The sequence below is a fragment of the Dasypus novemcinctus genome, chromosome 3 (genome assembly GCF_030445035.2).
Source record: "Dasypus novemcinctus isolate mDasNov1 chromosome 3, mDasNov1.1.hap2, whole genome shotgun sequence".
NCBI lineage: Eukaryota > Metazoa > Chordata > Mammalia > Cingulata > Dasypodidae > Dasypus > Dasypus novemcinctus.
Genome location: NC_080675.1, coordinates 50,603,726 through 50,630,294, shown reverse-complemented (window position 1 = coordinate 50,630,294; position 26,569 = coordinate 50,603,726). Strand labels below are relative to the sequence as shown.

General features: G+C 38.2%; 1 protein-coding gene across 2 annotated transcripts; it reads right to left on the bottom strand.

The window, feature by feature from the left end:
* Positions 1–850: 850 nt before the first annotated feature.
* On the bottom strand, positions 851–26,560 carry DHRS7 (dehydrogenase/reductase 7). 2 transcript variants are annotated; one of them, XM_004452482.4, is made up of 7 exons: positions 26,321–26,560; positions 20,539–20,691; positions 18,228–18,334; positions 17,503–17,742; positions 14,672–14,794; positions 3,501–3,716; positions 851–1,056 (listed from the first exon to the last, which is right to left on the bottom strand). In XM_004452482.4, the coding sequence occupies exons 1-7, from the start codon at positions 26,451–26,453 to the stop codon at positions 1,009–1,011; spliced, it is 1,020 nt and encodes a 339-aa protein (XP_004452539.1). In that variant the 5' UTR covers positions 26,454–26,560; the 3' UTR covers positions 851–1,008. The 2 variants fall into 2 exon arrangements, with proteins under 2 accessions (XP_004452539.1, XP_012378392.1); XM_012522938.3 differs by lacking the exon at positions 17,503–17,742 and having other exon boundaries at positions 26,321–26,546.
* Between the last annotated feature and the right edge of the window lie 9 nt (positions 26,561–26,569).

Below are 26,569 nucleotides of genomic sequence, written 5' to 3'. Positions count from 1 at the left end.
CTGTTTCTTACATTCTTCACTCATCACCATGCTTCTAGGATATATCCTTGTTGCTCCGTGTGCATTTAATCCATTGTTTCCACCTACTGTATTCCTTGGTGTACCTCCACAATGTCCCCTTCCCCCTTTCCAACACTTCCACCTATTCTGTAGTTATGTTGTGTATATTACTTTGGCTCCAGCTAAACTATGAATGCTTATAGATAAAGACCAAGTTTTTCTTCTCCTTTATACCACTTCTGATAGTAGACAATCAAGGAATATGTGTTGATTTTCTTTTGTGCACTATGTGTATTTTCTATTGTAAGATGCTAAAGATTAAAGTAAAATTAATTATAATAAATAGAGTCAGGATTGCCAATAGAGTCATCCTGAGCTGAGTTCAATCCTGGTTTTTACCCCTTACTCGCTTTGTCACCTTGGGAGAGTAACAACTAGTGGCTTTGGGTTTCTCTTTCTTCATAAATTTGATTAATACTACAGACCTTAAAAGGAGGTTATGAGGAATAAATAAGTGAACTCATACAAAGCACCCCAGAACAGCAAATGGCATATTGAAAGTATTTAATAAATGACGGCTGCTATGAGTCCTATCTGCTCTTTCCTGTTATAGTTGTTTATGTACTGGTTAACTCTTCTAACACAGTGCAAGCATCTCGGAGGCAGGACTCAAATAATTCTTTGTATCTGCTCACGAACCATCACTCTGCCTTGAGTGAAATATACCATACACATATATAAAATGAATTACAGTAATTCTTTGGTTAGCATTCTGTTAGCCTAGATTTTAAATATGTATGCTAGAGTATTTTTAAATTCTCTTTTACCCAAGAATGTAGTATCTGCAAGATTCATGGCAATCTTTGATTTTATTATCCATTACATGTTCAAATGAAAGTTGTATTTATTAAAAGGTAACGTCACAAATTAGCCTTCAGTGCAGAAGAAGACTGCTGTTTTCATGTTCCCCATCTCTCCCTCCAGTAGCTTGAAAATACAAGTGATCCTTCAGTTATGTTTTGTCTTCAAGGGTTTAAAATAAGAGGAATCTGCATCCTGTAACAGAGAGTAACATGACTTAATCCCTGCTTATAATTCCTTCTGTTTTGAGGAGCTGTATCATTATGAATCACTGTTAAGAATTTTTATTAACACAAAATCTGAGCAAATTCCTAAATTAGAAGAGAAATCATAGCCAAAATTCTAGAACTCCTGGGGTATTCTGCCACATTCTCTAAATGGTCCTAGCCAAATCTCTAATGGTCCTAGCATCATTATCTCTTCTGTATCTGGTAATAAATAGCTTTGGCTGGCATCTTTTCATGCCATTTCTTAATGCTGAATTCTCTATTATTGCTGTTCTGGACCTGTCTCACACTTAAACTGACCTACTTTAATAAACACAAAGAATAGGTCAGAGTATTTAGAATTGAAATATTTTACAACTAATTCTAAAATGATTTGTGAACTTTTAATATATGCTTCATTTGGGAGGATGTGCATTTACCACTTCTGAGAATTTGCACTAAGACAAAGGGAAAAAAAGGGCAACATGGAATTCAGTTTAGCTATTATTCTTGATTCCTAAAAATAATAAATATTCATAAAAATACAAAGCTCCAGACATACTTGTTCTAGCCAAAAGAATAGAAACAAATTTAACAAGTACTTTTAGCTTGGGATAAGTTGTACTGGCATTCTTTTAACTTAAATGCTTATAAACATGGCTCAACAAGGTAATGGAGATATATTTATTTAGGTCTTTGATCTATTATTATCTATAGGCTGAGTATCCTGCTGCCATCAAACTCAGGATGCAGCTAACACTTAGTAAGCATAACACTCCAGGTTGTGTTATAAAAACTTTCCATATACTAATTTGATCCCCATAACTCTATGACTCAGAACTATTATCATCATTAATCTCAATTGTATGGATGGGGAAACTGAGTTATAGATAAGTAATTTGCCTAAGGTGATGGGGCTACGACTATGGGGTAGAGCTGGGATTTAACCCAAGTAGACCGGCGCTAAGCTGCATGCTCTTAACCAGGATACTCCACCTACTCTTAGTAAGGCAGCCTTTCCCTCCCAAGTCTTATCTACCACTGGGCACATGCTACTATATCAGCTATCCTCCAATTTCAAAAATCAGGTGTAATCTTTGTTGAAACTCTACCTTCAGATCCCGCCTCACAATGTCAAGTCCCAACCTTACCAAAACCCACTTGAAAATGTTTTGGTTAAAACAAATTGGTCTATGTTCCAACTTGGGAGAAAATGAATCACCCCCTTTATGATATTTCAAACTCTGAACATTTTAGTGTATCATGGAACAATTTATATAACCTTTAAGTCTCTTTAAGCATGTTTTGTTTTTCTTTCTCACTAATTCATTTTCATCCAATTAGCCTGTACTACACCAGGTTGGAACAAACTAAATTTATAACAATTAGTGGATTACTTAAGTAGTGGTAGATGATATAATGCTACATATAGTATGGTCTCATTTTTATAATTCTTTTTGTTATATATTAATTCTTATTGATTATTTCTAAAGAAAAAGGTAGTAATAATCATTTGAAAATACTTTAATAAAGACTATCAGCTATAATAATCTTTCTTTGCATAATCATAATCTATAATTTTGGGCTTAATTCATTACATTTCCCATGTAGTTTATACATTAGAGTCTTTTGATAGTCACAGTTTTCTCAGAAATAATTCATATTTACCACTATCTGCTAAAAAGAATGAATGCTAAAAGAACGAGTAACCAGCCTATTTCTTTAAACATGGACATAGGCACATAGATGTTCAGAGTATTTCAGGAATGAGGTAAAAGAAGCCAATACTATACATTACACGTGCATCTATTTTAACAGTGTGGTGAGTCCTCTGACAGAGGTAAGCATAAATTTGAAGTACACCTAGTCCTGGGGAGAAACCATAAGGGAAGCCAGGTAACACTCCAAGGAAGAGACTCCTGAGCTGAAATTCATAGGACTGGTAGGAGTATGTGGGCAGAAGCAATGGGGGAAGGGAATTTTGTGCAGAGGGAATCCCACTTGTGATAGGTTACAACAGTGGGAGTCAGGAATAGACAATAAAGTGGTGAGAGATGAGATGTGGGGCCAAAACCTTCACTAAAGGGGACCTCTTGAATTTAAAAATGGCACGAAATGAAAAATTTAGGGAACACATTTTCAGACATTCCATAGACAAGTTATAATATACACTGGTAAAACAGTAAGTATAGAAAAAAAATGGAAATCTTTGATTTGATTTTACCTTATAAAAAAATCTTCATTCTCTAAGACCAGTAATAACTTATGGTAAACCAGCAGATATGCATGGAAACAGAATACTTTTTATATGGTTTGTATGTATATCATAAAGTTGGTGGAGTCTAGTAAGAAAAGCTTTTCAAACACTGGAAAATTTTGTATTTTGCTGCAAAGTTGGTATGTATTATTAAGAAATGTATAAATTGATCTTACCACACCACTCTTAAAGTTCTCAATCCTTCTTTTTCCGAACTTGCTGGTTAGCCACCAGGCCAAGGTTGGCATATATTGCCCCAAATATGCCATTAACAGAAAAGGGTGATCTGCGATCCAAACTTCTTTCAAATCATTGGCCATGCAGATTAACATCAGCCTCACACAGCGACTGGTCGCCATCTTGTAGGACTGGTCTCCACCATTGCCTACGGACTAAGAAAATGGGAAACTTAAAGCAAATGCTCAGTATTTATCCAAGCTATCTGACAGAACTTTTAAGCTGGAAAGGACCCATAAGCCATCTAGCTGAGTGGGGCTCCTTTAGTGGGGACTAATGCCCCTTAGAAATGCCAATAGGTACCAATGAGGGCTTATAAACTATTTGTAATACTTAAGAGAGTCTAATGAAAATCACAATTTACCAGATAAGAATGTGCAGGCTAATTAAAAGATGAAGTTTGGGGTTTAGCGGTTGACCACATGGCAGCATAAAGACACTTCAGGGTGCCATTCTCCCTCAGAATCTTTGAACAAATAGCAAAAAACTGGCAAAGCTATCTTCCTCAAAACTCCAGGAAACAGTAAAGGGTTGCAATAACTGGGTGAACGGAGAATCAGGAAAAAACAGCTTTAAAAATGGTAGGAGAAGCTCATGGTGCCCTTGCCAACCCCTCTCCACCCCTCCCACGGTGTGGAGCCAGGCTGTGCTCCCATTGTGGGTCCCTGGCCCATTTTGTGCTATGTATTTGTTACTACAATAAAAGAAGTTTTTAAAAAAGATGAAGATTCTTTGCTTATAATTAGAACTACATTGTCAATGTGCTTAGTGATAATTATATATCACCTTAGAGATAAAATTTTAAAACATTATTAATACAGGTACAGAGCAAATAAAATCTTATAAAGCTGGAGTCTGTGGGGATGAAGTGGAAAAACAAAATGAAAGGGGTTTCTTGTAAGTGAAAAAATCTGGTACCACTAATCTAGTTAATCCTTTACCATTCTATAAATAAACTAAGGCCAAGAAGGATACTAACTCATCTGTGCTTATGCAGATCATTAATGGTAGAACCAGGTATAAATTCTAAATCTCTTATTTCCAATAGTTCCTTATCCCATTTTACCTTGAACTTCCACAGAAAATGAGAAAATACAAATTATATCTATGAACATTTACATAAAGTATATACAGATTTATGTCTAAGGAGAAATCAATGGAATAAGAAGAAAAATGTATGGTCTTAAAGGGGATTTTGTATTATCAAGCTGTGGCAGTTTGAGATTATTTATAAATTCCAAAAAGAGATTATGTTTGTAAGCTGGTCTGTTTCTGTGGATGCAATCCCCTGTGATTGTACTAGATTCAGCTGATATGTCTTTGATTAAATTTTGTGAAGATAAGGATTTTGATTCCACATGTCAGTAGGGCATGACTCAGGATTGAGTCCCCGCCCACATGGTGGGCTGACAGAAATGGACACTCACTCAAGAAGACATAGAAGATACATGTGAAGAAAGAGCTCCATAGATGCCAGAGAGAACTTTGTATTGACATGGAAGAAGAGAGAACTTTGATCCTGCAACCCTGGGAAGAGAGACAAGCCCTATGCCATCCTGTAGCTGAAAAAGAGGAAGGCTGAACCCTCACAGAGATCAGCAACCATCTTGCTTCAACACGTGGCAACTGACTTTGGTGAGAAATCAACCTTGAGTTGGACTTTTTAAGGCCTTGTAAATGTAAGCTTTTACCCCAAATAAATACCCTTTATAAAAGCCAACATGGAGCAGGTGTGACTCAAGCAACTGAGCGCCTGCCTCCTACTTGGGAGGTTCTGGGTTCAGTTCCCAGTGCCTCCTAAAGAAAATAAACAAATAAAAAGCAGACAATTAGTAGACAGCAAGCAAAAACAACAAGCAGACAGCAAGCAAAAACAATAAGCTGGGAAGTGGCTGTGGTTCAATTAGTTGGGCTCCCATCTACAATATGGGAGGCCCTGGGATCGTGTCTCTCTTCCTGTGTATCTGCTTCTGTGTATTCTCCTTCTCCATGTATTTACTCCCTTGTCTCTGATTGAGCATCCATTTATATTGTCCACAGCAGCTATAGCCTACCTGGAGGCAGGGACTCAAACTGAGTCACCCTAATGACATGATCAAATAAAAGTCATAATCTTGAATTAATAAAGTAAAAGTGAAACCTCTGAGTCTAATACAGTCTAATATGCCCAGAGGAAAAGGCCAGTTTACAAACACAATCCAATATTTCTTTTCTGGAATTCATCAATAATATCAAACTGCCAAAGGAGCCAACTCAGGAGGGAAAAAAGAAGCCAACAGATTTCTGGTACTTTGCATCAGCATCCCTTTGGCTAATACACAAGTAATGTTGAATTCTTCTTTATGAGACATTTGCTATTCATTAGCTAGCTCAGTGAGTGTAATCTGTAAACAGAGGGAAGCACAGGCCTTAGCAAGGCTAATTTAAAATACTCACAATTCAAGAAGTCAGTTTCTAAACTCCTTCAACAGAACCCTTCTAAAAAGCCCGGTAATATTTAATGTACCAAAGTTAAACCACACAGAAACTTTAATGTTGCTAAAGTTCATGAATTAGTAGAAAGTGGGTTTCTTAAATATTGATATCCCACATAATAGTGTATTACTTATAAATGATATCTTAACAATTTCATTAGCCTTTACTAACACTGGATGCCAAAGCACCAATAGCTAATCTAAACAATTTTCATAATGCTATGAATTAAATTTTGTGAATAATTTATATGAGTTCTAACACAGAAACCCAAAGACCTGGGAAGATGGTGGACTAGAAAGACACAGGACTTTCTTCTCTCCCTGAAAAATAGCCAGAGCACAGGCAGAAATAGCCTGGAAAAAAATGTTCTAGGGTTTAGGACACCAGGAAAAGGGTGAACACCACCCAGAAGAAAGAGGGACAAAAGAAAAGAATCTCTATGGCAAAACTGTGAGTTAAGCTACAGGTGACACTGCCAGTGCCCTCCCCACCCTATAGACTATTTTGAATTCTCAGGCCTCCAGGCCGGCTGCTACAGACACAGGTGTCCCACAGGGATCCACCTCCCCAGGAAATTCGAGAGAGAGGGACACTGCCTAAGGCTGACTCAGCTTTTGACCCACAAATTTGATCTGTTGTGTCCCATGGGCCCTTGCAAGCTGGGAGGAGCCACACCATTGTTTCCTTGGGAGCAGGCATGGGACTAAAGAGATCTGACCCTCTCAAAAAACCTCTCTACTGACCAGGACTGGTTGTTAAGGATGCAAAAGATGGTGGGATTATTTCCTACTCAGAAAAAGAGGGGGCTGCCAGCAAAGCTGGAAAACAACATCTGAGAGAGTTTGAATTATGAGGTTCTTAGCCTCTAGGCAGGATCCTCGATCACACTGGTCTGTGTTGCAGTGAACACACTACCACCAGGCTTTGACTGAGAAGACTGTCAAAGAGTGCTATCTCCAACAAAAGACATACACATTAGGAAATTAAAAGTAAGAAAGAGAAACTTTTCCCAGGCTTTACAGCCTCTCTCCCCAAGGCCTTTGGAAGTGGGTCTGCAACCCATTAATGGGTCCAGGGCCCATATCTGAATAACTAACAGGGACAATCCTAAAGACCCAGAACAGACTGAACCTAGAACCGAAGAACAGCAGTAACAAATATCCTCTTGCCACTAAATCCCTACAAAGAGAGAACATTTGAGCATCTGAGAAAAGTCACCATCATAATCAGATGCGTAGACATCAGCAAAAAATTACAAGCCATACTAAGAAAATGGAAGGAATGGCCCAAACAGAGGAATATCTCAAAGCCCCAGATAAGACACAGGATTTGAGATAGCTAATCAATGAGATTCATACAGATTTCCAATATCAAAATAAGTTGGAAGACAATATGGCTAACAAGTTAAAGGACATCAAGAAGACACTGAACAACCACCAAGAAGAATTTGAAAACCTGAACAGAAAGGTAACAGAGCTCATGGGAATGAAAAACACAATACATGAGAACAAAAACACATTAGAGGCATACAACAGGAGACTCAAAATGATAAAAGAAAGAATAAGTGATACAGAAGACAAAACAGCTGACATTGAAGACAGAGAGAACAGAGAAAAAAGAATGGAAAAAATTGAGCATGGGATCGGGGGATTGAATATGCCCAGCAAGGCTTGGTAGAGATTTCCCATCAGAAACCATGCAGGCAAGAAGACAGTGGTATGATAAAATGAAGATAATTAAAGAGAAAATTTGCCAGCAGAGAATTCTTTATCTGGCAAAACTGTCCTTCAAATATTAAGGTGAGTTTAAAATATTCACAAACAAACAAACTGAGAGATTATAAAAAGAATCCACCTTTGTAGGAAGTATTAAAGGGAGCCTTACAGCCCAAAAGAAAAAGACAGGAGAGAGAGGCTTGGAGGAGAGTGTGGAAGGCAAGAAGAGCAGAAAGGACAACCAAAAGAGTAAAAAGAGAAAAACAAGATAAGACATAAGGAAACAAAAGAATAAAATCATGGAAGTAAATAATGAATTTATAGTAGTATCACTGAATGTGAATGGATTAAACTCCTCAATCAAAATATATAGGCTGAACAGAATGGATTAAAAAGACATGAGCATCCTACAATTCAATAATAAAAAGACAACTGACCTGATGTTTAAAATGGGCAAAAGACCTGAAGAGATATTTTTCTAAAAAAGAAATACAAATCGTGAAAAACACATGAAAAAAATGTTCACCATAATTGGTGATTAGGGAAATGCAAATCAAAACTAATAAGATACCATTTCATACCTACTAGAATGGCCACAATTAACAAAACAGAAAATTACAAACGTTGGAGAAGGTGTGGAGAGATAGGAATGCTTATGCACTATTGTTGGGAATATAGAATTCCCGCACTAGCCACTGTGGAAGTCTGGTGGCTCCTAAGGAAGCTGGATATAGATCTGCTATGTGACACAGCAATACCACTACTAGGTATATACCCAGAAGAACTGAGAGCAGCGACACAAAGAGACATCTGCATACCAATGTTCGTAACAATCTAATTCACAATTGTCCAAAGATGGAAACAATCCCTATGTCATCAACTGACAAATGGATAAACAAACTGTGGTATATACACATGATGGAATATTATGCAGTTGTAAGAAGACACGAGTCATGATGTATATGACAACCTGGATGAACCTGGAGGACATTATGTGAGTGAAGCAAGCCAAGCAAAAAGGGCAAATATTGTATGATTTCACTATTATAAAAAAATATAATGAGCAAACACATGGAGTTAATAGCTAGAATGTAAGTCACCAGAGAATAGAATGGTTGGAGAATGGAAAGCTGAGGTTTAATCTACGCAGAATTGGTTAAAAAAGGTTGTTTGTGAATGTTTGGAAATGAACAGAAATGGTGAAAGTACGTCATAGGATTTGTAATTAGTAGCACTAAAGTATGAGAATGATAGTGGTTTGTTTTTTATTGTTTTTTTTTTCTTATTTGTAGTAGTTAAAATGCTCTAATATTGATGGAAGTGAAGAATGCACAATCTATGATTATAACATATGCTATTGATTGTACACTTTAAGTAAACTGTATGGTTTATGAACAAAAAATATAATAGGGTGGGTTGGGGAAAAAACACACCAAATATAAGATATAAACTATAGTTAGTAGTAATACTTTGATGATGCTCTTTCATAATTTGTTACAAATGTTTCATAACAATGCAAGACATTAGTGGTGGGGAAAAGTATGGGAACTCTGTATGATATTATGCATGTACTTTTTCTATACACTTATTGTTTATATATTTAAAGGAGAAAAAAGACATGAGCCATCCATATGCTGCCTTCAAGAAACTCATCTTAGACCCAGGGATACAAACTGACTGAAAGTGAAAGATTGGAAAAAGATACTCCATGCAAACAACAACCAAAAAAGAGCAGGGGGAGCTATATTAATATTAGACAAAACAGACCTTAAATGCTAAAAAGTTATGAGATACAGAAGGCCATTATATATTAATAAAAGGGACAATCTACCAGGAAAAAATAAGTCATAAATATTTATGCACCTAACCAGCGTGCCCTAAAATACATGAGGCAAACTCTGGCAAAACAGTAGGGAAAAACAGACATTTATACAATGTCATTGGAGACTTCAACACAACACTCACATTAGATAGAACATCTAGACAGAAGATGAACAAGGAACCAGAGAACTTGAACAATATGATAAATGAGCTAGACCTAATAGATATATACAGATCTTTACATCCCAAATTAGCAGGGTATGCATACTCAAGTGCTCATGGATCTGTCTCCAGGTTAGAACACATGTTAGGTCACAAGGCATGTCTCAATAAATATAAAAAGACTGAAATTAAATCACCTTCTCAGATCATAATGAAATGAAACTGGAAATCAAAAATATATGGGAAAAGGGAAAATTTGCAAATGTGTGGAGGTTAAACAACATAGTCCTAATCAATCAGTGGGTCAAAGAGGAAATTGTATGTGAAAACAGTAAATATATTTATACAAATGAAAATGAGAACACAACTTATCAAAACTTATGGGTACAGCAAAGGCAGTGCTGAGAGGGAAATTTATAGCCATAAATATCTATGTTTAAAAAGGAGAAAGAGCTAAAATCAAAGATCTAACTAAACAACAGGAAAAACTAGAAAAAGAACAGCAAATCATCCCCAAAGCAAGCAGAAAGAAAAAAATAACAGATTAGAGCATAAATAAATAAAATTGTGAACAACAACAAAAGAGAGAAAATCCAACATGTAGTTCTTTAAGGAGATCAATAAAATTGACAAACCCCTAGCTAGACTAACAAAGAAAAAAGAGAAAAGATGTAAATAAATAAAATCAGAAATGAAAAGGGTGAAGTTACAACTAATCCCACAGGGGAAAAAAAGGATCATTTTAGGATATTATGAGAAATTGTTTGCAAACCAACTAGACAACCTAGATGAAATGGACAAATTCCTAGAAACACACAAACAACCTACAGTGACTTTACAAGAAATGCAAGAACTTAGCAAACCAATCACATTTACAGAGAATGAATCAGTCATCAAAAATCTCCAACAGAGAAAAGTCCAAGGCCAGATGGTTTCACAGGTGAATTCTACTAAGCATTTCAAGAAGAATTAACACCAATCCTGTTGAAAATCTAGAAAACTGAAGAGGAGGAAAATCACTAAATACATTTTATGAGGCCAACATCACCCTAATACCAAAGCCAGTTAAAGACACTACAAGAAAAGAAAATTACAGATCCATCTCTCAAATGAACATAGATGCAAAGGTTCTCAACAATATACTTGCAAATAGAATCCAACAACATATCAAAAGACTTATACACCAGGACCAACCAGGATTTATTCCTGGTATGCAAGGGTGGTTCAACATAGAAAATCAATTAACATAATACACCACATTAACAAACTGAAGAGAAAAGGAGCTACCTGGTCATCTCAATCGATGCAGAAAAGACATTTGACATAATCCAGCATCCTTTCTTGATAAAAACACTTTAAAAGATAGGAATAAAAGGAAAATTACTCAATATGATAAAGGGTATATATGACAAACCCTCAGTCAACATCAAACTCAATGGGGAAAGGTTGAAAGCTTTCCTTCTAATAATGGGAACAAGACAAGGATGCCTACTGTCACAATTGCTATTTAACACTGTGCTAGAAGTTTTAGCTATAGTAATTGGACAAGAAAAAAAAAAAGCTTTCAAATAGGAAAAGAGGAAGTAAAAGTCTTACTATTGATGGATGACATGACCCTATGTTTAGATAATTCTGAAATGTTTATGACAAAACTACTTGAACTAATAAATAGTTCAGCAAAGAGAAGGATATAAGATAAAGGTGCAAAAATCAGTAATGTTCCTGTACACTAGTATTGAACAATGTGGGGAGGAAATCAAGGAAAAATCCCAGGTACAAGAGCAACAAAAAGACCCAAATACCTAGGAATCAATTTAACGAAAGAAGTACAGGACGTATACTCAGAAAACTACAAAACAATGCTAAAAGAAATCAATGAATGGGAAGATGACTTGGCCCAGTGGTCAGGGTGTCTGCCTACCACATGGGAGGTCCGCGGTTCAAACCCCAGGCCTCATTGACCCGTGTGGAGCTGGCCCATGCATGGTGCTGATGCGTGCAAGGAGTGCCCTGCCATGCAGGGATGTCCCCCATGTAGGGGAGCCCCATGCCCAAGGAGTGCGCCCCATAAAGAGAGCCACCCAGTGAGAAAGAAAGTGCAGCCTGCCCAAGAATGGTGCCACACACACAGAGAGCTGACACAACAAGATGACACAACAAAAAGAAACACAGATTCCTGTGCCGCTGACAACTACAGAAGCGGACAAAGGAGACACAGCAAATAGACACAGAGAACAGACAACCAGGGTGGGGGGAGGGGAAGGGGAGGGAAATAAATAAATAAATCTTTTTTAAAAATAAATAAAAAATAAATAAATCAATGAAGACCTAAATAAATGGAAAGATATTTTATGTTCATGGATTGGAAGACTAAATTTCATCAAATTGTCAATTCTACCCCAACTTTGATTTATAGGTTTAATGCAATACCAATCAAATTCTTACTCAGCCTACTTTACAGAAACAGAAAAGGCAATTACCAAATTTGCCAGAAAAGGCAAATATCAAAGCATTCTAAAAAAGAAAAGCAACATGGGAGGAATTTCACCGCCTGACCTTGAAACATATTACAAGTGGTCAAAACAGCATGGTATTGGCATAAAGATAGAGGCATTTATCAGTGGAATAGAACTAAGAGTTCAGAAATAAACCCTTACCTCTACCATCAACTGGTTTTCAACAACCCTACCAAAGCCATGTTTATGAAACAAACAGTCTCTTTAACAAATAATACTGGGAGAAAGGATATTCATAACCAAAGGAATGAAAGCGGACCCCTATCTCCCTCCCTATACAATAATCAACTCAAAATGGATCAACGACTTAAATATAAAAGCCAGGACCATAAAACTATTAGAAAGAAAATGTACAGGGAAACAGACTTGGCCCAGTGGTTAGGGCGTCCGTCTACCACATGGGAGGTCCGCGGTTCAAACCCCGGGCCTCCTTGACCCGTGTGGAGCTGGCCCATGCGCAGTGCTGATGCGCGCAAGGAGTGCTGTGCCACGCAGGGGTGTCCCCCGCATAGGGGAGCCCCACGCGCAAGGAGTGCGCCCCGTAAAAAGAGCCGCCGAGCACGAAAAAAGTGCAGCCTGCCCAGGAATGACGCCACCCACACTTCCCATGCCGCTGACGACAACAGAAGCGGACAAAGAAACAAGACGCAGCAAATAGACACAGAGAACAGACAACCGGGGGAGGGGGAGGAATTAAATAAATAAATCTTAAAAAAAAAATGTACAGAAATATTTTAAAGACAGAGTAGGTGGTGGCTTTTTGGACCTTACACCCAAATATGAGCAACAAAAGAAAAAATAGATAACTGGGACCTCCTCAAACTTAAACACTTTTATACCTCACAGGACTTTGTCAAAAGGGTAAAGAGGCAGCTGACTCAATGGGAAAAAATATTTGTAAATCACATATCTGATAAGGGTTTAATATCCATAATATATAAAGAGATACTACAACTCAACAATAAAAAGACAAATGACCTAATTACAAATGGGCAAAAAACTTGATTAGACATTTGTCCAAGAAGAAATACAAATGGCAAAAAAAAAAAAAGAGAGAGAAAATGTTCAACTCAGTAGCAATTAGGGCAATTCAGAGTTACAATGAGATATTCTTTCACATCTACTAGAATGGCATCATCACTTCCCGGCCTTTTGGCTAAGATCAAGTGTAGAAAAGCATTAAAAAGACAAAAAAACTACAAGGGTTGGAGAGGATGTGGAGAGATAGGTACACTTATTCACTGCTGGTGGGAATGTATAATGGTACAGTCACTGTGGAGGACATTTGGCAGTTCCTAAGTTGAATACAGGCTCACCATGCAACCCTGCAATACCACTACTGGGTATATACCCAGAAGAACTGAGAGCAGTGACACAGACACCTGTACACTGATGTTCCTAGCAGCATTATTCATGATTGGCAAAAGATGGCAACAACTCAGTTGTACATCGACCAATGGATGGATAAACAAACTATGGTGTTTACACATGATGAAATATTATGCAGCTATAAGAAATGAGGTTGTGAAGCATATGACAAAATAGATGAAACTGGAGGACATTATGCTGAGTGAAGCAAGCCAGACAGAAAAGGACAAATACTCTATGACTGCACTACTATGAACTAACTAAATTGTGTAGTCTCATGGAGTTAATAACTTGTAAATGGGTTACCAGAAAATAGAATGAGGTTATAGCATGGAAAGCTTAGGGTTAACTTTTGCAGAATTGGTAAAAAGGATGTATGTTAATCTTTGGAAATAAACAGAAAATGTCAAAGCACAACATAATGTTTGTAACTAGCTGTGCTATTATATGGGTATGACTGGTTGAAATGGAGTCTAAGGTCATGTATATTACTGAAAGGAAAGCTAAAAAGTATAATATGGGAAATTTTTAGCATAGTAAAACCCCATGTGAAATATGAATATAGGTAAAATTGCATATATAAGACTGTTTTTCTTTGAACCTGAACAAATATATGTTAATACTTCAAGATGTTAATATCAGACTGAAAAACCATTATGCTAAGTGAAAGAAACTGGACACAAAGTACTACATTTTGTATGACACCATTTATATAAAATGTAAATATAAATCAATTTATAAAGATGAAACTAGATTAGTAGTTATGTAGGGCTGTGGAAGGATAGAGGGACTGAGAGGCAATGGCTAATGGGTATGAAATTTTTCTTTTTGTAATAATGAAATGGTCCTAAAATTTTTTGTGGTGATGAATGCACAACATTGCAATATACTAAAAGCCACTGACTGTACACTTTGGATAGTCTATATGGTATAAGAATATATATCAATAAAACTGTTTTTAAAAAAACAACAAGAAACCCTAAGAAGTAGTAATACAACATTAATATGTATCTACTAACACATTCAAATTATTTCCCAACTAGCAATTTTTACCTTTGAGACTTCTTCAGTTAGGGCATTCTTCACAATATTTGATTGCACAGGTCCTGGGCAAATGTTAGACACTGTTATACCTGAATATGCAGCAAGTTCATTTCGGAGGCTATTAAAAAAACCCTAAAAGGCCGGGAAAAAAAAAAAAGTAAATAAAAAATGCAAACACTTGTCTCATGTTTACTATAGGCATGAAGTTACTTTTCTTCAAATTTTTAAGAAAGACACATTTATCAAAATATGTTCTGAAATGCCCAGGTAAAAGTCGAGTAATGTAATTGTACAAGCTTAGCAGGCATTTTTAACTGCTCTTTCCAGATATGAATGGTGCACCCCTTTTAGTAGTGGCAGCTCCTCACATCAGTGATTTTTATGGTGGGCAAGCACTTGATAGATGAATAATTAACCCCGGAGATTCTGATACACCACTTCCCCACTCCAAAAGGGGTGCAGTTTCTGCATTGCGAATCACTGAGGTTGTGAGGTTGAGGTTTCTTTTTATTGGTCTAAAGTGCCAACATGTGGGGTAAGGAGGAGGAGGAAGGGATTAGTACTCAATGGAAACTATCAGAGAGAAAGAATTTTATTTTTTCAATTTATACTACTATTTTAACAGAATTAGTTTCAGCAAACATCTTTTGCGGGGGCGGGGGTGATAAGAAGGTACTTGGCTAGTTAAAAATGTAATATGATTACTTACTGAACAACTTTTGCTAAAACAGCTACACTGTAGAATGAAGACACTGTCATTTCAACTTTTGTTTGCTTGTTTGACCATCAAACCAATAGGGACTATGGGAAGCGGACGTGACTCAACTGACAGAGCATCCGATTACCATATGGAGGTGCAGGGTTTGATCCCCAGGGCCTCCTGACCCATGTGGTAAACTGGCCCACGTGCAGTGCTGCCACGCGCAACGAGTACCATGCCACACAGGGGCGCCCCAGCGTAGGGGAGCCCCATGCACAAGGAGCGTGCCCGTAAGGAGAACTGCCCCATGTGAAAAAAGTGCAGCCTACCCAGGAGTGGCACCGCACACATGGAGAGGTGACGCAACAAAAAAGAAAGACGCAGTTTCCCGGTGCCACCAGATAATGCAAGCGGACGCAGAAGAACACACAGCAAATGGACACAGAGAACAAACAATGGGGAGGGAAGGGGAGAGAAATAAAGAAAATAAATATTTTTAAAAAACAAGTAAGGAGTAAAAAGAGAACCTACTTTCCCTCATCTCTTTTCCTAAATTAGGAAATGTCCCAAGACATTGTGGTTATTAGGCTAGGTTTACTATTGAAAGCCTAAAAGCCTCACCCATAGCACATTCATATATGCTCCAACAACATTAATGCTGACCCTAACAAACACAGGGCCGATGAGAGTTCCTGCTGTCAGAGCCCAACTCAGTGACCTACTCAGAGTGATCAAAAAAAAAAAAAAGATGCTTGATAAATGAATAAAGAACTCTTGTACCCTTAGCAAAAAAGGAAGGAGAACCACCCAAGCCAAAACATCAGGCAATAAAACTTCTCATCTGAAATCACATCTAGTATGGTGTGTAAACTTTTCAATAATAAACGCTGAAGCTGAAAAGGTAAGCTAGCTGGGAAGGAAATGTGCACTTCGAAAACAGCCTCCTGGTCTCAGTGTTTGGCTACTGGTATAACTGAGTAGAGTCTCAACCTGCTACATTTATCAGAAGATCAAATCCAGTAGTAAAACAGTGCATCTTGGAGGGCAGACCAGACAACCCACCTGTGTTTTACTGAAAGCATCACACATGTCTTATGAAATACTTGGTGTCAAGCATCTGGGGATGGGTGCCCCCCCTCATCTGCCTGATGGAGGCTTTCCCAGCTGCTCTGCAGGAAGTGACTGATAATTCGTTACTAAACCCGATGAAATCATCAGTATAACATTCCACTTCACCGCTCTCTGCAGCTCTCTGCTCTTCAGGGCACAAAGAGGATGTCGCAAAGAACCAAAGCTTTACATTTTCATGAAACTGTGATGAACATTCAGCTATTGCATCTCATTATTCCAAAAGTGAAATATTCTACCTAAACTAGCCTTTGACAGCATTAAAGTCTCCTTTAATCCTTCTTTATCTAATGGCTTTATGATGTAATTTGCTTCATGTTATAGTTCAATAAGATTTCTTCATATTGATTCATAAGCCAACATTGAAAATTCAATCATTTCTAATATTTACATCTCATATAGGTATTACAACTCAAATCAAGCTTTGCTGCTAGGCTCTGCCTTGTCGAGATTTTCTTCTTCCAAGGAAACCAGGGTAAATATAGTCAGGACTAAGCTCTAAGTATATGAGATGCAGGACCAATCATTCAGTGGGCTCTCCCTATTCTTGACATGCTTAGATAATTAAACCAGGTAAAATGAATACTGAGTACCAAGAGAGAAGAAAAAAGATACCACAGCAATGAGGAGAAAAGTTTGTGTAGAAAGGAGGAAGGGTGGTTCCCAAATATGCCATGTAGATGTGGTAGGAATGAGGACAGGGTGAAGAGTGACATGTGGACCAGACTGTACACTTCTTGAGGCAGGGACCATAACCTACCATTGTTAGATCCCCAGGATGGGCATAGTATAGGTACTCAAACATGTTTGTTGGATAAGTTAGAGACACTTGTAGTGCAAGTCTTTTTTTTTATCATTTTCTGGAGACATCCTCTACCAAAAATCTCCTTATGCCTCCCTTCCTATCTCCCTGTATCACTGTCCCGTTCTAATCGCATGCAATGATGGCCATATTCCCCATAAGAGATATACACATTTAGATTCTACCAGAACTGAGTCTGAGTAGTCTTACCCGAAGAGCATGCTTGCTGCCGCAATACCCACTGGCAAGGGGTGCAGATATGATACCCATTAGGCTGTTCACAGTAACAATCTTCCCTTGCTTCCTCTCAATCATGTGAGGCAGAACACACTTTGTCAAGGACACTGTCCCTAGGTAGTTAAGCTCTATTAACTCCTTGTAGACATCCAGACTGGTGTCAACAAACAAAGAACGCTGGGATCTTCCACCATTGTTGACCAGAATATCAATCTAGTTAAACAAAATCAGAAAAGGGGCACTTTGGGTGGGTCCTGTGAACAGATTAATGGAATTCCTAAGGATAACTGGTTATACTGTTAACTTGCAGGATCAGCGGAACAAAGGTGTAGTTGTAGAAGTCAGCAATAAAATAAAATTTTAAAAATAGTAACTAACAGAATTCACCTATGAAATTAAATTCCCATTTAAATGAATTTTTATGGAAGATAATAAATGTCATAAAAATCAAAGCAGGAGTGAATTTTTAACTTCTTTTGTTCTACATAGAGGAATCAGAACTCATTAAGGTATGAAAAGCTTGGCTTAATTACCTAAAGCCAAAGACTCACAGAGATGAAGAGGTCCAATTCATGGGCCAGCTCTTACTACATAAATCCCCCATTTGCCTAAAGCCCTTTTGATGATAGTACCATGGATAGGAATCTCTTCTCAGGCTACTTCAAAGGAAGACAATATCAATTCAAAGTGCTACTTACTTTACCAAACTCCTGAAGAACGGCATTGGTAGCCAATTCATGGGAACTTCTGTTGGTCAGGTCCAGGGGCAAAACGAGTATATCTTTTCCTCTTAAATTGCCATTTTCTAAACAAATACACTTAAAAATTAGTGTGCAAGTCATGCCATAGTTCAATCAAGCTCCTTGTACTTGCATTAAATTTAACACCCATGCAACAACAAGAATTGACAAATAACTCTCATTTCTGATTGGCCCTGTAGAAAAGTGTCTCATAATAATCAATATGAGGATGGTGTGACATGGCAATACTTCATCAGACAAGAAAAGCTGGCAGGGTTCACAGGAAATGTAATTGCCTGCTTCATCTTGGATACATACAGACTATCCTTGGAACAGACTGCCAAAGTCAAGATTACCCTACAAGCTGAAAAAGCAAAACTTTCAGAGAAATTTCTTTGGGAGTACAGAGGTACATTTTCTTTTGTGATAGGCTCACAAAGTTTAGTTGCTCTTTCACACACATACACACATACAGACATTCTTTGTTGTATATGTGCTCCCATAATTAAAAAGAAAAAGAGCAACTAAAAAGACCGTGACAATTAAATGCAATACATGATCCTGGATGGCATGTAGCAAGGGAAGAGAAAAGGCTCAAAGGTACATTACTGGGACATGAAAAAGTTGGAAAAAAGACTCTAAAGCTTTATAGCAATGTTAAATTTCTTGAACCTGACAACTGCACTTAAGGTGGTAAGCTTTATATCAATGTTAAAGTTCTTGAACTTGATAACTGCACTTAAGGTGGTTATGTAAGTGAATATCCTTCATAGGAAATGCATATGGCAGTATTAAATGTTCAAGGAGCATAATGTATACAACCCATACGTAAGTGTTCATAAAATGGATTGATAGATGGCTGGATAGAATGGCACAGCAAATGTGGCAAAATGATAAAAATGAATCTGGGTATCTGGGAGAGTAGGGGTATGTTGTAGTCCTCTGTATGGAGTTTGTAGTATTTTTGTAACTGTCCTGTAGGTTTGAAAGTATTTGAAAATGAAAAGTATATATAAAATCAATAAGAAGCTCAGAGCCCTTCTGTCAAATGACATATACCAGCTGCCCACCAGAGGCTAAGGATTCTAAGAGTGAAACAAGGAAAAGGACACAATCCTCAAATTCCCAACTAAGAAACAACATGTTGAACTATAACTGGTCCTTTCTATTTCTGATCATCAAAAGTACAATTGAAACTTACTTTCTGGAACTCTCACCTTGAAATACAACCAGTAATAGAAATAAGAAAAGAAAAGCAAGTAGAGAAAATATAAAGGTATAACAGCCTGATGGGCAAAGCAGTAGATTGTATAACATCAAATATATTAAATGAAAAAGTTTGTACCAATTACCTGACAGATAAAAGCAAAACAATCAGACTCCTCCAGCTAAGAGGTACTGAAGTGGCTCATCTGCTCTGGCGTAGAACTTGCAAGTCACAACCAGAGGAGCAGCTGCCATAAATGGCCCAGTTCAAAAATACAAGAGGCCTTTGAAAGCAAGATTGAGAAAGAGGTCTTATGGCCTTTGCTGAGTGATAATTTGGCAATTACCTCTCATTTCTGGGTGTTTAGTTCAATCAGTAAAGTTAAAGATTTTTAAAGGACAACAGGTAGATAGATGTCAAAAAAAAAAATGATGTTCAGGAAAATTCAGAATTATCTCAGCACAGGCACTAAATGTTCTATGATAAATATTAACTGTATTCCTTGAGACTGCTTTCAATACCAAAACACAAATGAAAATACTGTTGCCTTACATATGAAAATGAAAGATACTACCTCAAGTTGCATTTATAAAATCTAATTCCATTCCTGCTTTTTTAACCTTTATAACAAAAATCCTACACTTTCCATGTGACTTTACTATCTGACATTTCAGCAAAATGAGTACGTATCCTTTCTAATTAAACTTCTGTGGTTACATAAATATGGAATGCATAAGAACCAGATGGTTATTTCTCTAAGACAAGAATATGTCACTTGGTCACTAAAAAGCCACCAGCATTTAAAAGAATTGCCGCTCACTCCCCAATGTCAAGGGTTAGTGCAAAAAGGCAGAAAAGAGAAGAAAAAGGCAAGGGCAGCTAATTAAGAGATAAAAGGAAGAGGATTTGGGTGAAAGCGCATGGAGTATTTGGAGCCAGGGAGTCCTGCTCAGGAAAATCCCAATCTTACCTCTCAAATTCTCAAAACTACATTTGAGTTTCGATTCTGGTTACCTAAGATTTATTTCTAGGAAGCACTGCTGCTGGTATAGATTAACTCACCAAGGCATCTTCTTTTCACCCTTTCGAGCTCATCAACTCGTCTGGCTGACAGCACAAGAGAAACTCCTAGTTTAGACAGCTGGTAAGCCAGCTCCTCACCAATTCCACTTGATGCTCCGGTCACCCACACCACCATATCGGTTAGCTCCCATTCTATTGAGAAAGGAGTAAGGATTGAGGTGAGAGAATATATTGTGGATTACACCTATAAATCAAAAGCTTCAAACAAACCATATGAGTAACAGTTATCAATACATTATTTTGTATAATCCAAACTCTTTGTGAGTTTTGCAGACTTCACTTCAAGGTAAGCCTTATAACGCCATAGTTTCACTCAAGGGCTCCATTTATCTATGTATTTGATAAGGAAAAGTAAGGCTAAATGAATAGAAAGTCATTGATTGGACTCACTTTCCTATTCATAAAATGAGAGATTCAGATGAGATGATAGCTAAAGGTTCCATCCAGTCTTCAATTCTAATTTCTTGAAAAGGAGTTATTGATGAAGAATCCAAGCATACAGAGTTCTACTCTATGGTATGGTGGAATCATCCTGGACTTTTTTTTTTTAATCCCCCTTTACGGCTTTTTTTTTTTTTTTCTTTCTCGCTGTCGGCTCTCTGTGTCTGTTCGCTGCATGCTCTTCTGCATTTACTTGCTGGTCTCCCTCTTTTGTTGCATCACCTTGCTGAGTTGGATCTCCACAGAGCTTGCGGGCAAGTGGCACTCTGCAGCGTGCAGGCAAGCTTGCCTTCACCAGGAGGCCCTGAGACAGGGACCCAGGGCCTCCCATATGGTAGACGGGAGCCCAGCTGATTGAGCCACAGCTGCTTCCCTATCCTGGAATTTTAAAGTCATGTTTTCCCATTTTTCAAAGTCATGCTTTCCTATTTCTTAATCATACCTGATGCCTACTCAGCTTGGGATCATATTGTAAATGTGCTTCCCAAATGTCTAAGCTTTCATTTTTGGAGAATCTAGTAGTTTGCCCAAGAATCTAGTAGTTTGTATGAGATTCTGAAATGCTGCACTCTGCTTACCCAAAATGTTCTTGCTAAGACTGTAAAAATGTTTCAGTACTAAAGAAGTAATAAGTGGCTTATTCTCCTTTTATCCAGTGAAAAACTTATTTACACTGCAGGAGATGATAACCACTCTTTGAATTCTTTTAGAGTCTCACTCTAGTGCAAAGTTTCTGTCTGCTTTATTTATAAAAATATGTATTGTTTAATAAAAATAAAAAGGTATCACATACACATGTCTGCTCTTAGATCAGAAAAGCTAAAATTGGTACACCAGTTCATTGCTATAGTGAGATGGTCCTAGCTGGTAACAGTATTAGCTGTGGCAACTGCCAGGATTCAAATCCCGGCTCCATCATCCTCGGCAGTGAAAGGCTCCCCCATGTGAGAACTCAGTACCTTAATTTTCCACAACTATAAAATGGGAAGAATAAAACCTCCCTCGGGATTTGTGGCTTGGAGTTATATGTCCCATAAAAACATGTTCTTAATTTTAATCCATTCCTGTGGATATGTACCCATTGTAAATAGGAACTTTGATGATGTTACTTCAGTTAAGCTGTGACCCAAGTGAATCAGGATGGGTCTTAGACCTATTACTGGAGGCCTTAATAGAGAAGGCCAGAGAGAGGAGTCACAGGAGAAGCAAGAAGTCAAAAGTCAATGGAACCAGAAAGAGAGAAGGTGCCACTGTGTGCGTTGCCATGTTATGGAAAAGCCAAAGAACCCTAAAAATTGTTGACCAGCCAGAAGATATCGACCCCAGGATAAAAAAAGCAAGCCTTCTAGAGCCTGTGAAACCATGAGTCATTAAATTTTTGTTGTTAAGCCAACCCACTTCACGGTATCTGTTTTAGCAGCTAAGAAACTAAAACGGTTCTATTGAAAGAAATGAGTTAAAACATGTAAAGTACTTAAAGCAGTGCCTGACATATCCCCAGTGCTTAAATCAGCTATAATTATTGCCAGAAGTTTTTAACAGATGGACTTTATGGCAGTGAAACATGGAATATTCACTAAACTTGTATGTTCCAATTTCTCCAGCCAGGGACAATGCGATTGCTAACTGTAATGGCTTAACTTTTTTCCTTACTTCCTATGTGCTTAGCATATGACCTTATTTAAACCCTCAATAAGAACCTTATAAAAAAGGTATTATGATCACAATTTTACAAAAAAAGGAAACTAAGGCTTAAAAAAGATTAAATTTACCCTCACTAGAATGTAAATTTCAGTAAGGGTGGGACTGTCTTCCTCATTCATTGCTGTGTCTTCAGTGTCTATCACAGAAAATGGAATATAGAAAGCACTCCATAAATAACAGTTAAATAAACACCCACGACTCCTGGCAGAGCTGGGATATCAGCTCAGGGACATCTAGCTCCAAGGCCCACACTCTGACCACTATCCTCTGATGCCCACATCTTAATATGATCAATATCATTAAAGCGCTAACTTGTTTCTTAGACATTTAAGAAAATGCAACTTCTCCTCAGGAAAGAAGTTTCAGGCAATATCTGAACCATGGATGGAAACTTTCCTGTCATATGATGAACTTCTGTGGAAAGGCATAATTAACCTTCCTTCAGGACTTTATCAGGAACAGCAGAATGTGTATTCAGGTAATCATTTAGTCATTTATTAGTACTCACCGTGCCAAAACTCTGCAAAACTCAGACTCGAGGATGAATATAATTTATTTTGGAACTATTTACTAACCTAAAGCTGACAGATTTCTTTATTTTTCCACCAATAAGGAGATATTACTAAATGCTGACCATGAAAAACCCCAGGCTCATGTTTACCTAGTATAAATACATTTCTGGCATCTTTCTTCCTACGCCAGAGAAGAAAACTCTTTGTATTTAGCAACACTTTTGTTTACCAATTCCATAGAATCTGACATATGTAATGGCCTTCCTCAATGTGCCTCTGAAAGCAGATTCTTAGAATTATAAACTTATAGTTCTCCCTAAATCCTCTCATCTCTTGCTTTTCTAAGACTAAATAAACACCTGCCCTCACATGACATGGCATCAGATTTCCTCGCTATTCTGCTCACATTCCTTGTGCAAGCTCTAAATGATCAATTTTCCTATTGAAGGGAGCTGGCAGAGACAGACAAGAATTCCAGTGGGGTCTAACAGTTGAGAGGGTGAGATGAGACGGCAGAGTAAACTGAGGAAATCACTTCCGTTGTCCGCTAGAAGGCAGACGGTGTCCAGCTCAATTCCTGCTGTGTTTCCACCGACCAGCACAGAGGCTGGCACATACAAGCAGGTGTTGAGAAGACATCTGTTGTTTGCAGTTGTTGCTTCAGGCACTAAACGTCTACAAACACAATCCAGGCTTGCCTAACTTTTCTGGCAGCCATTTCACAGTTGACTCATACCGATGTTACTATCAACTAAATCTGACTTTTCCTCACATGTGCTGCTGTTAAGATTTTACCTATCTGTACCTGTACCACGGATTTTTCTCCATCTAAACGCAATACTTAAAATTAGTCAACCTTAAATTTCGACATCCTTGAAAACAGAGAATTTCTCTAGAAAGATCCATTTTGCGAAATGGTGGTTGCCTCCAGAGAGGCATTCCAGGTGGCTAGAGTACAAGGAGAAGAGAGAGATTTACTTTTCAAGGTGTATCTTTTCGCACTTTTTAAAGTTTTGGATTATGTATGTGGGAGTGTGTTATCTATTTTTAAAAGTGACGAAAATAATAAACCTACAGAAAAGCATATATATATTTTTTTACCTTAATAGAATCTGCCCATCTTTCTAGCCTGAGATGTTTTGGGAATCTCCATGTTCCCTTAACCTTTTTTTCATTATCAACTACCCACCCCCACTTCCAGGAGCCCTTTCTAATATATTTTCCCTAATTTCTCCCCCACCCATGAAAATTTAATACCACAGATATACTATATTATCTGTTTATGTACTGCAAATATATAAAAGAATCATGTATAAAACTTACTCTTTTTAGTCAATGGAGGTTTTTAAATTACTAAATTTAAAAATTAAAAATTTAATTAGAATTTAAAAGTTGCAACATTAACTTTATATCATTTAACTTTTAACATAACTTTTAATGTAGTTTACTTATGTACATTTTAATAGATGAAAATACATATGCAAATTAGCATATTAATTAAAGCACTGTAACCAAAACTTTTAATCCTTCAAAACTATTTTTCCAGTAGAACCAAAATGATGGAAAAGTTAAATGAACTTCTTAAAACATTTTAGTGACTTTAACTTCTAACCTCTGCTTGACATGAGAAAATAAATTACTAGCTACTAGATATTCATTCACATATTGCCACCATTCTTCCTTTTCAGCACTTAACGAAATTAATGATTGGTTGAGAACTTTTGTGGAATTAAATAGAAAATTCTCAAAGTCCAAGTTAACAAAAAAGCCCTGAGGATCAAAAAAAAAAAAAAACACAAAAAGTCCCATCATCAAGGTAGCAAATGGCAGCCAACAGGCACTCTTGACACATGACTTTCAGATGGAGTAATCAAGGAAGAGAAATTCTGCCTGCGACGGCCATCTATTTGCCATCATTCTGTAGTACTGATCTCACATTCATTTCGCATATCTTCCATGAACACAATGTCAGTGCTGCTCATGTGATACTCAAGAAAATCCAAAAAGAGTAATGAAATAGTATATTAATACTAAAGAACAAGATTTTGTCAGGTGGAGCTGGGCTTTGGAGGGGCACAAACCATTGTAATATCTGAGATGTTTTTCAATCTCCAAGAATGAGTTTTCACCCCCTTAGGAGTGATATCCCCATTCCCACCACCTCCACCACCCCCCAGCCCCGCACCGTTTAGGAAAGTATGGTTTATCTTCTGAGCTAGCACTTCCAGCAAACCTCATCACATACTTTGAGTATTTTCGTACAGGAAACTTGGTACAGGAAACTCCACCCCCAGCCTCTATGGACTCAAAGCCTGGCAGGTCATTTAGTTTCTCTGAGCCATCAGTTTCCCTACCTGGAAAATGCAGCTATATAATGCCTACACTCTAAGGGGTGTTGTAAAGATAAGAGATCATGTGTGTAAAATGCTAGTACACTGCCTAGCATATAGAATATATTCAGTAAACGACCATTAATAGTAAGCAAGGCACAGATAAAAGTGAACTTGGCAAAATGTCCCCATGGTGTGCCAACAATGAATTCACTCCAGGCAAAATGCCAATACAGCCCCTTCTGGTGTTATATTTGGATCACAATAAGTAGGTGGGTGACTCCAGATCATCTCGGGTTTTATTTCAAAACTCCGGGTGGGAAGCGAACGTCAAACAACTTCAGGAGGTGAGAAAATCCAGCCCTCCAGGCCGCACAACGGAGGCCCCCCGTACAAACGCATAGTTTCTCAATGTATTGTCCTCTGACACTTCCATCAGAATCCCTTGGATACTGAGATACTGGTAAAGAATTTGGGGTCCTAAGAGCACCCCGCCAGTTCAAGCCCTCTCATAGTTTGACAACCCCGGGAAAGCTTCCTAGGCCGAAAGGCAAGGCCATGCCATCTTCTGACCGAAACAGACCACAAAGTGGCAGAATCTCTCTCTCGGCCCCGGCCTCTTCCTCCCCCACCTACAGTCTCTGGGAAAGGCAGAGCCTCACGCCCCAAAACTCTGCGCTACCAGGAAGGGTGTGGAGCCAGCAGAGACGAGGGTGCGCCCGGGAGACTGGGAACTGGATCTCCCACGCCGGAGGGGCTGCGGCGGGTCCTCACCTGGGCGTCGCCCCTGCCACTCGGCCCACAGCAGGGTCAGGTCGCCGTCCGCCCGCAGGAAGCGCAGCAGCTGCACCACGAGCAGAAGCAGCGCGCCTAGTGCCAGCAGCCAGAAGAGCAATTCCCAGCTCATCCCGGCGCGCGCATCCAGTTCCGCGGAGGAAGGCCACCGAGCCGGATCCGCGACACGGCGCTGGAGGATCGCGGAGAGCGGCGACGTCGTGGCTCCGCCCAGAGGGCGGGCGCAAA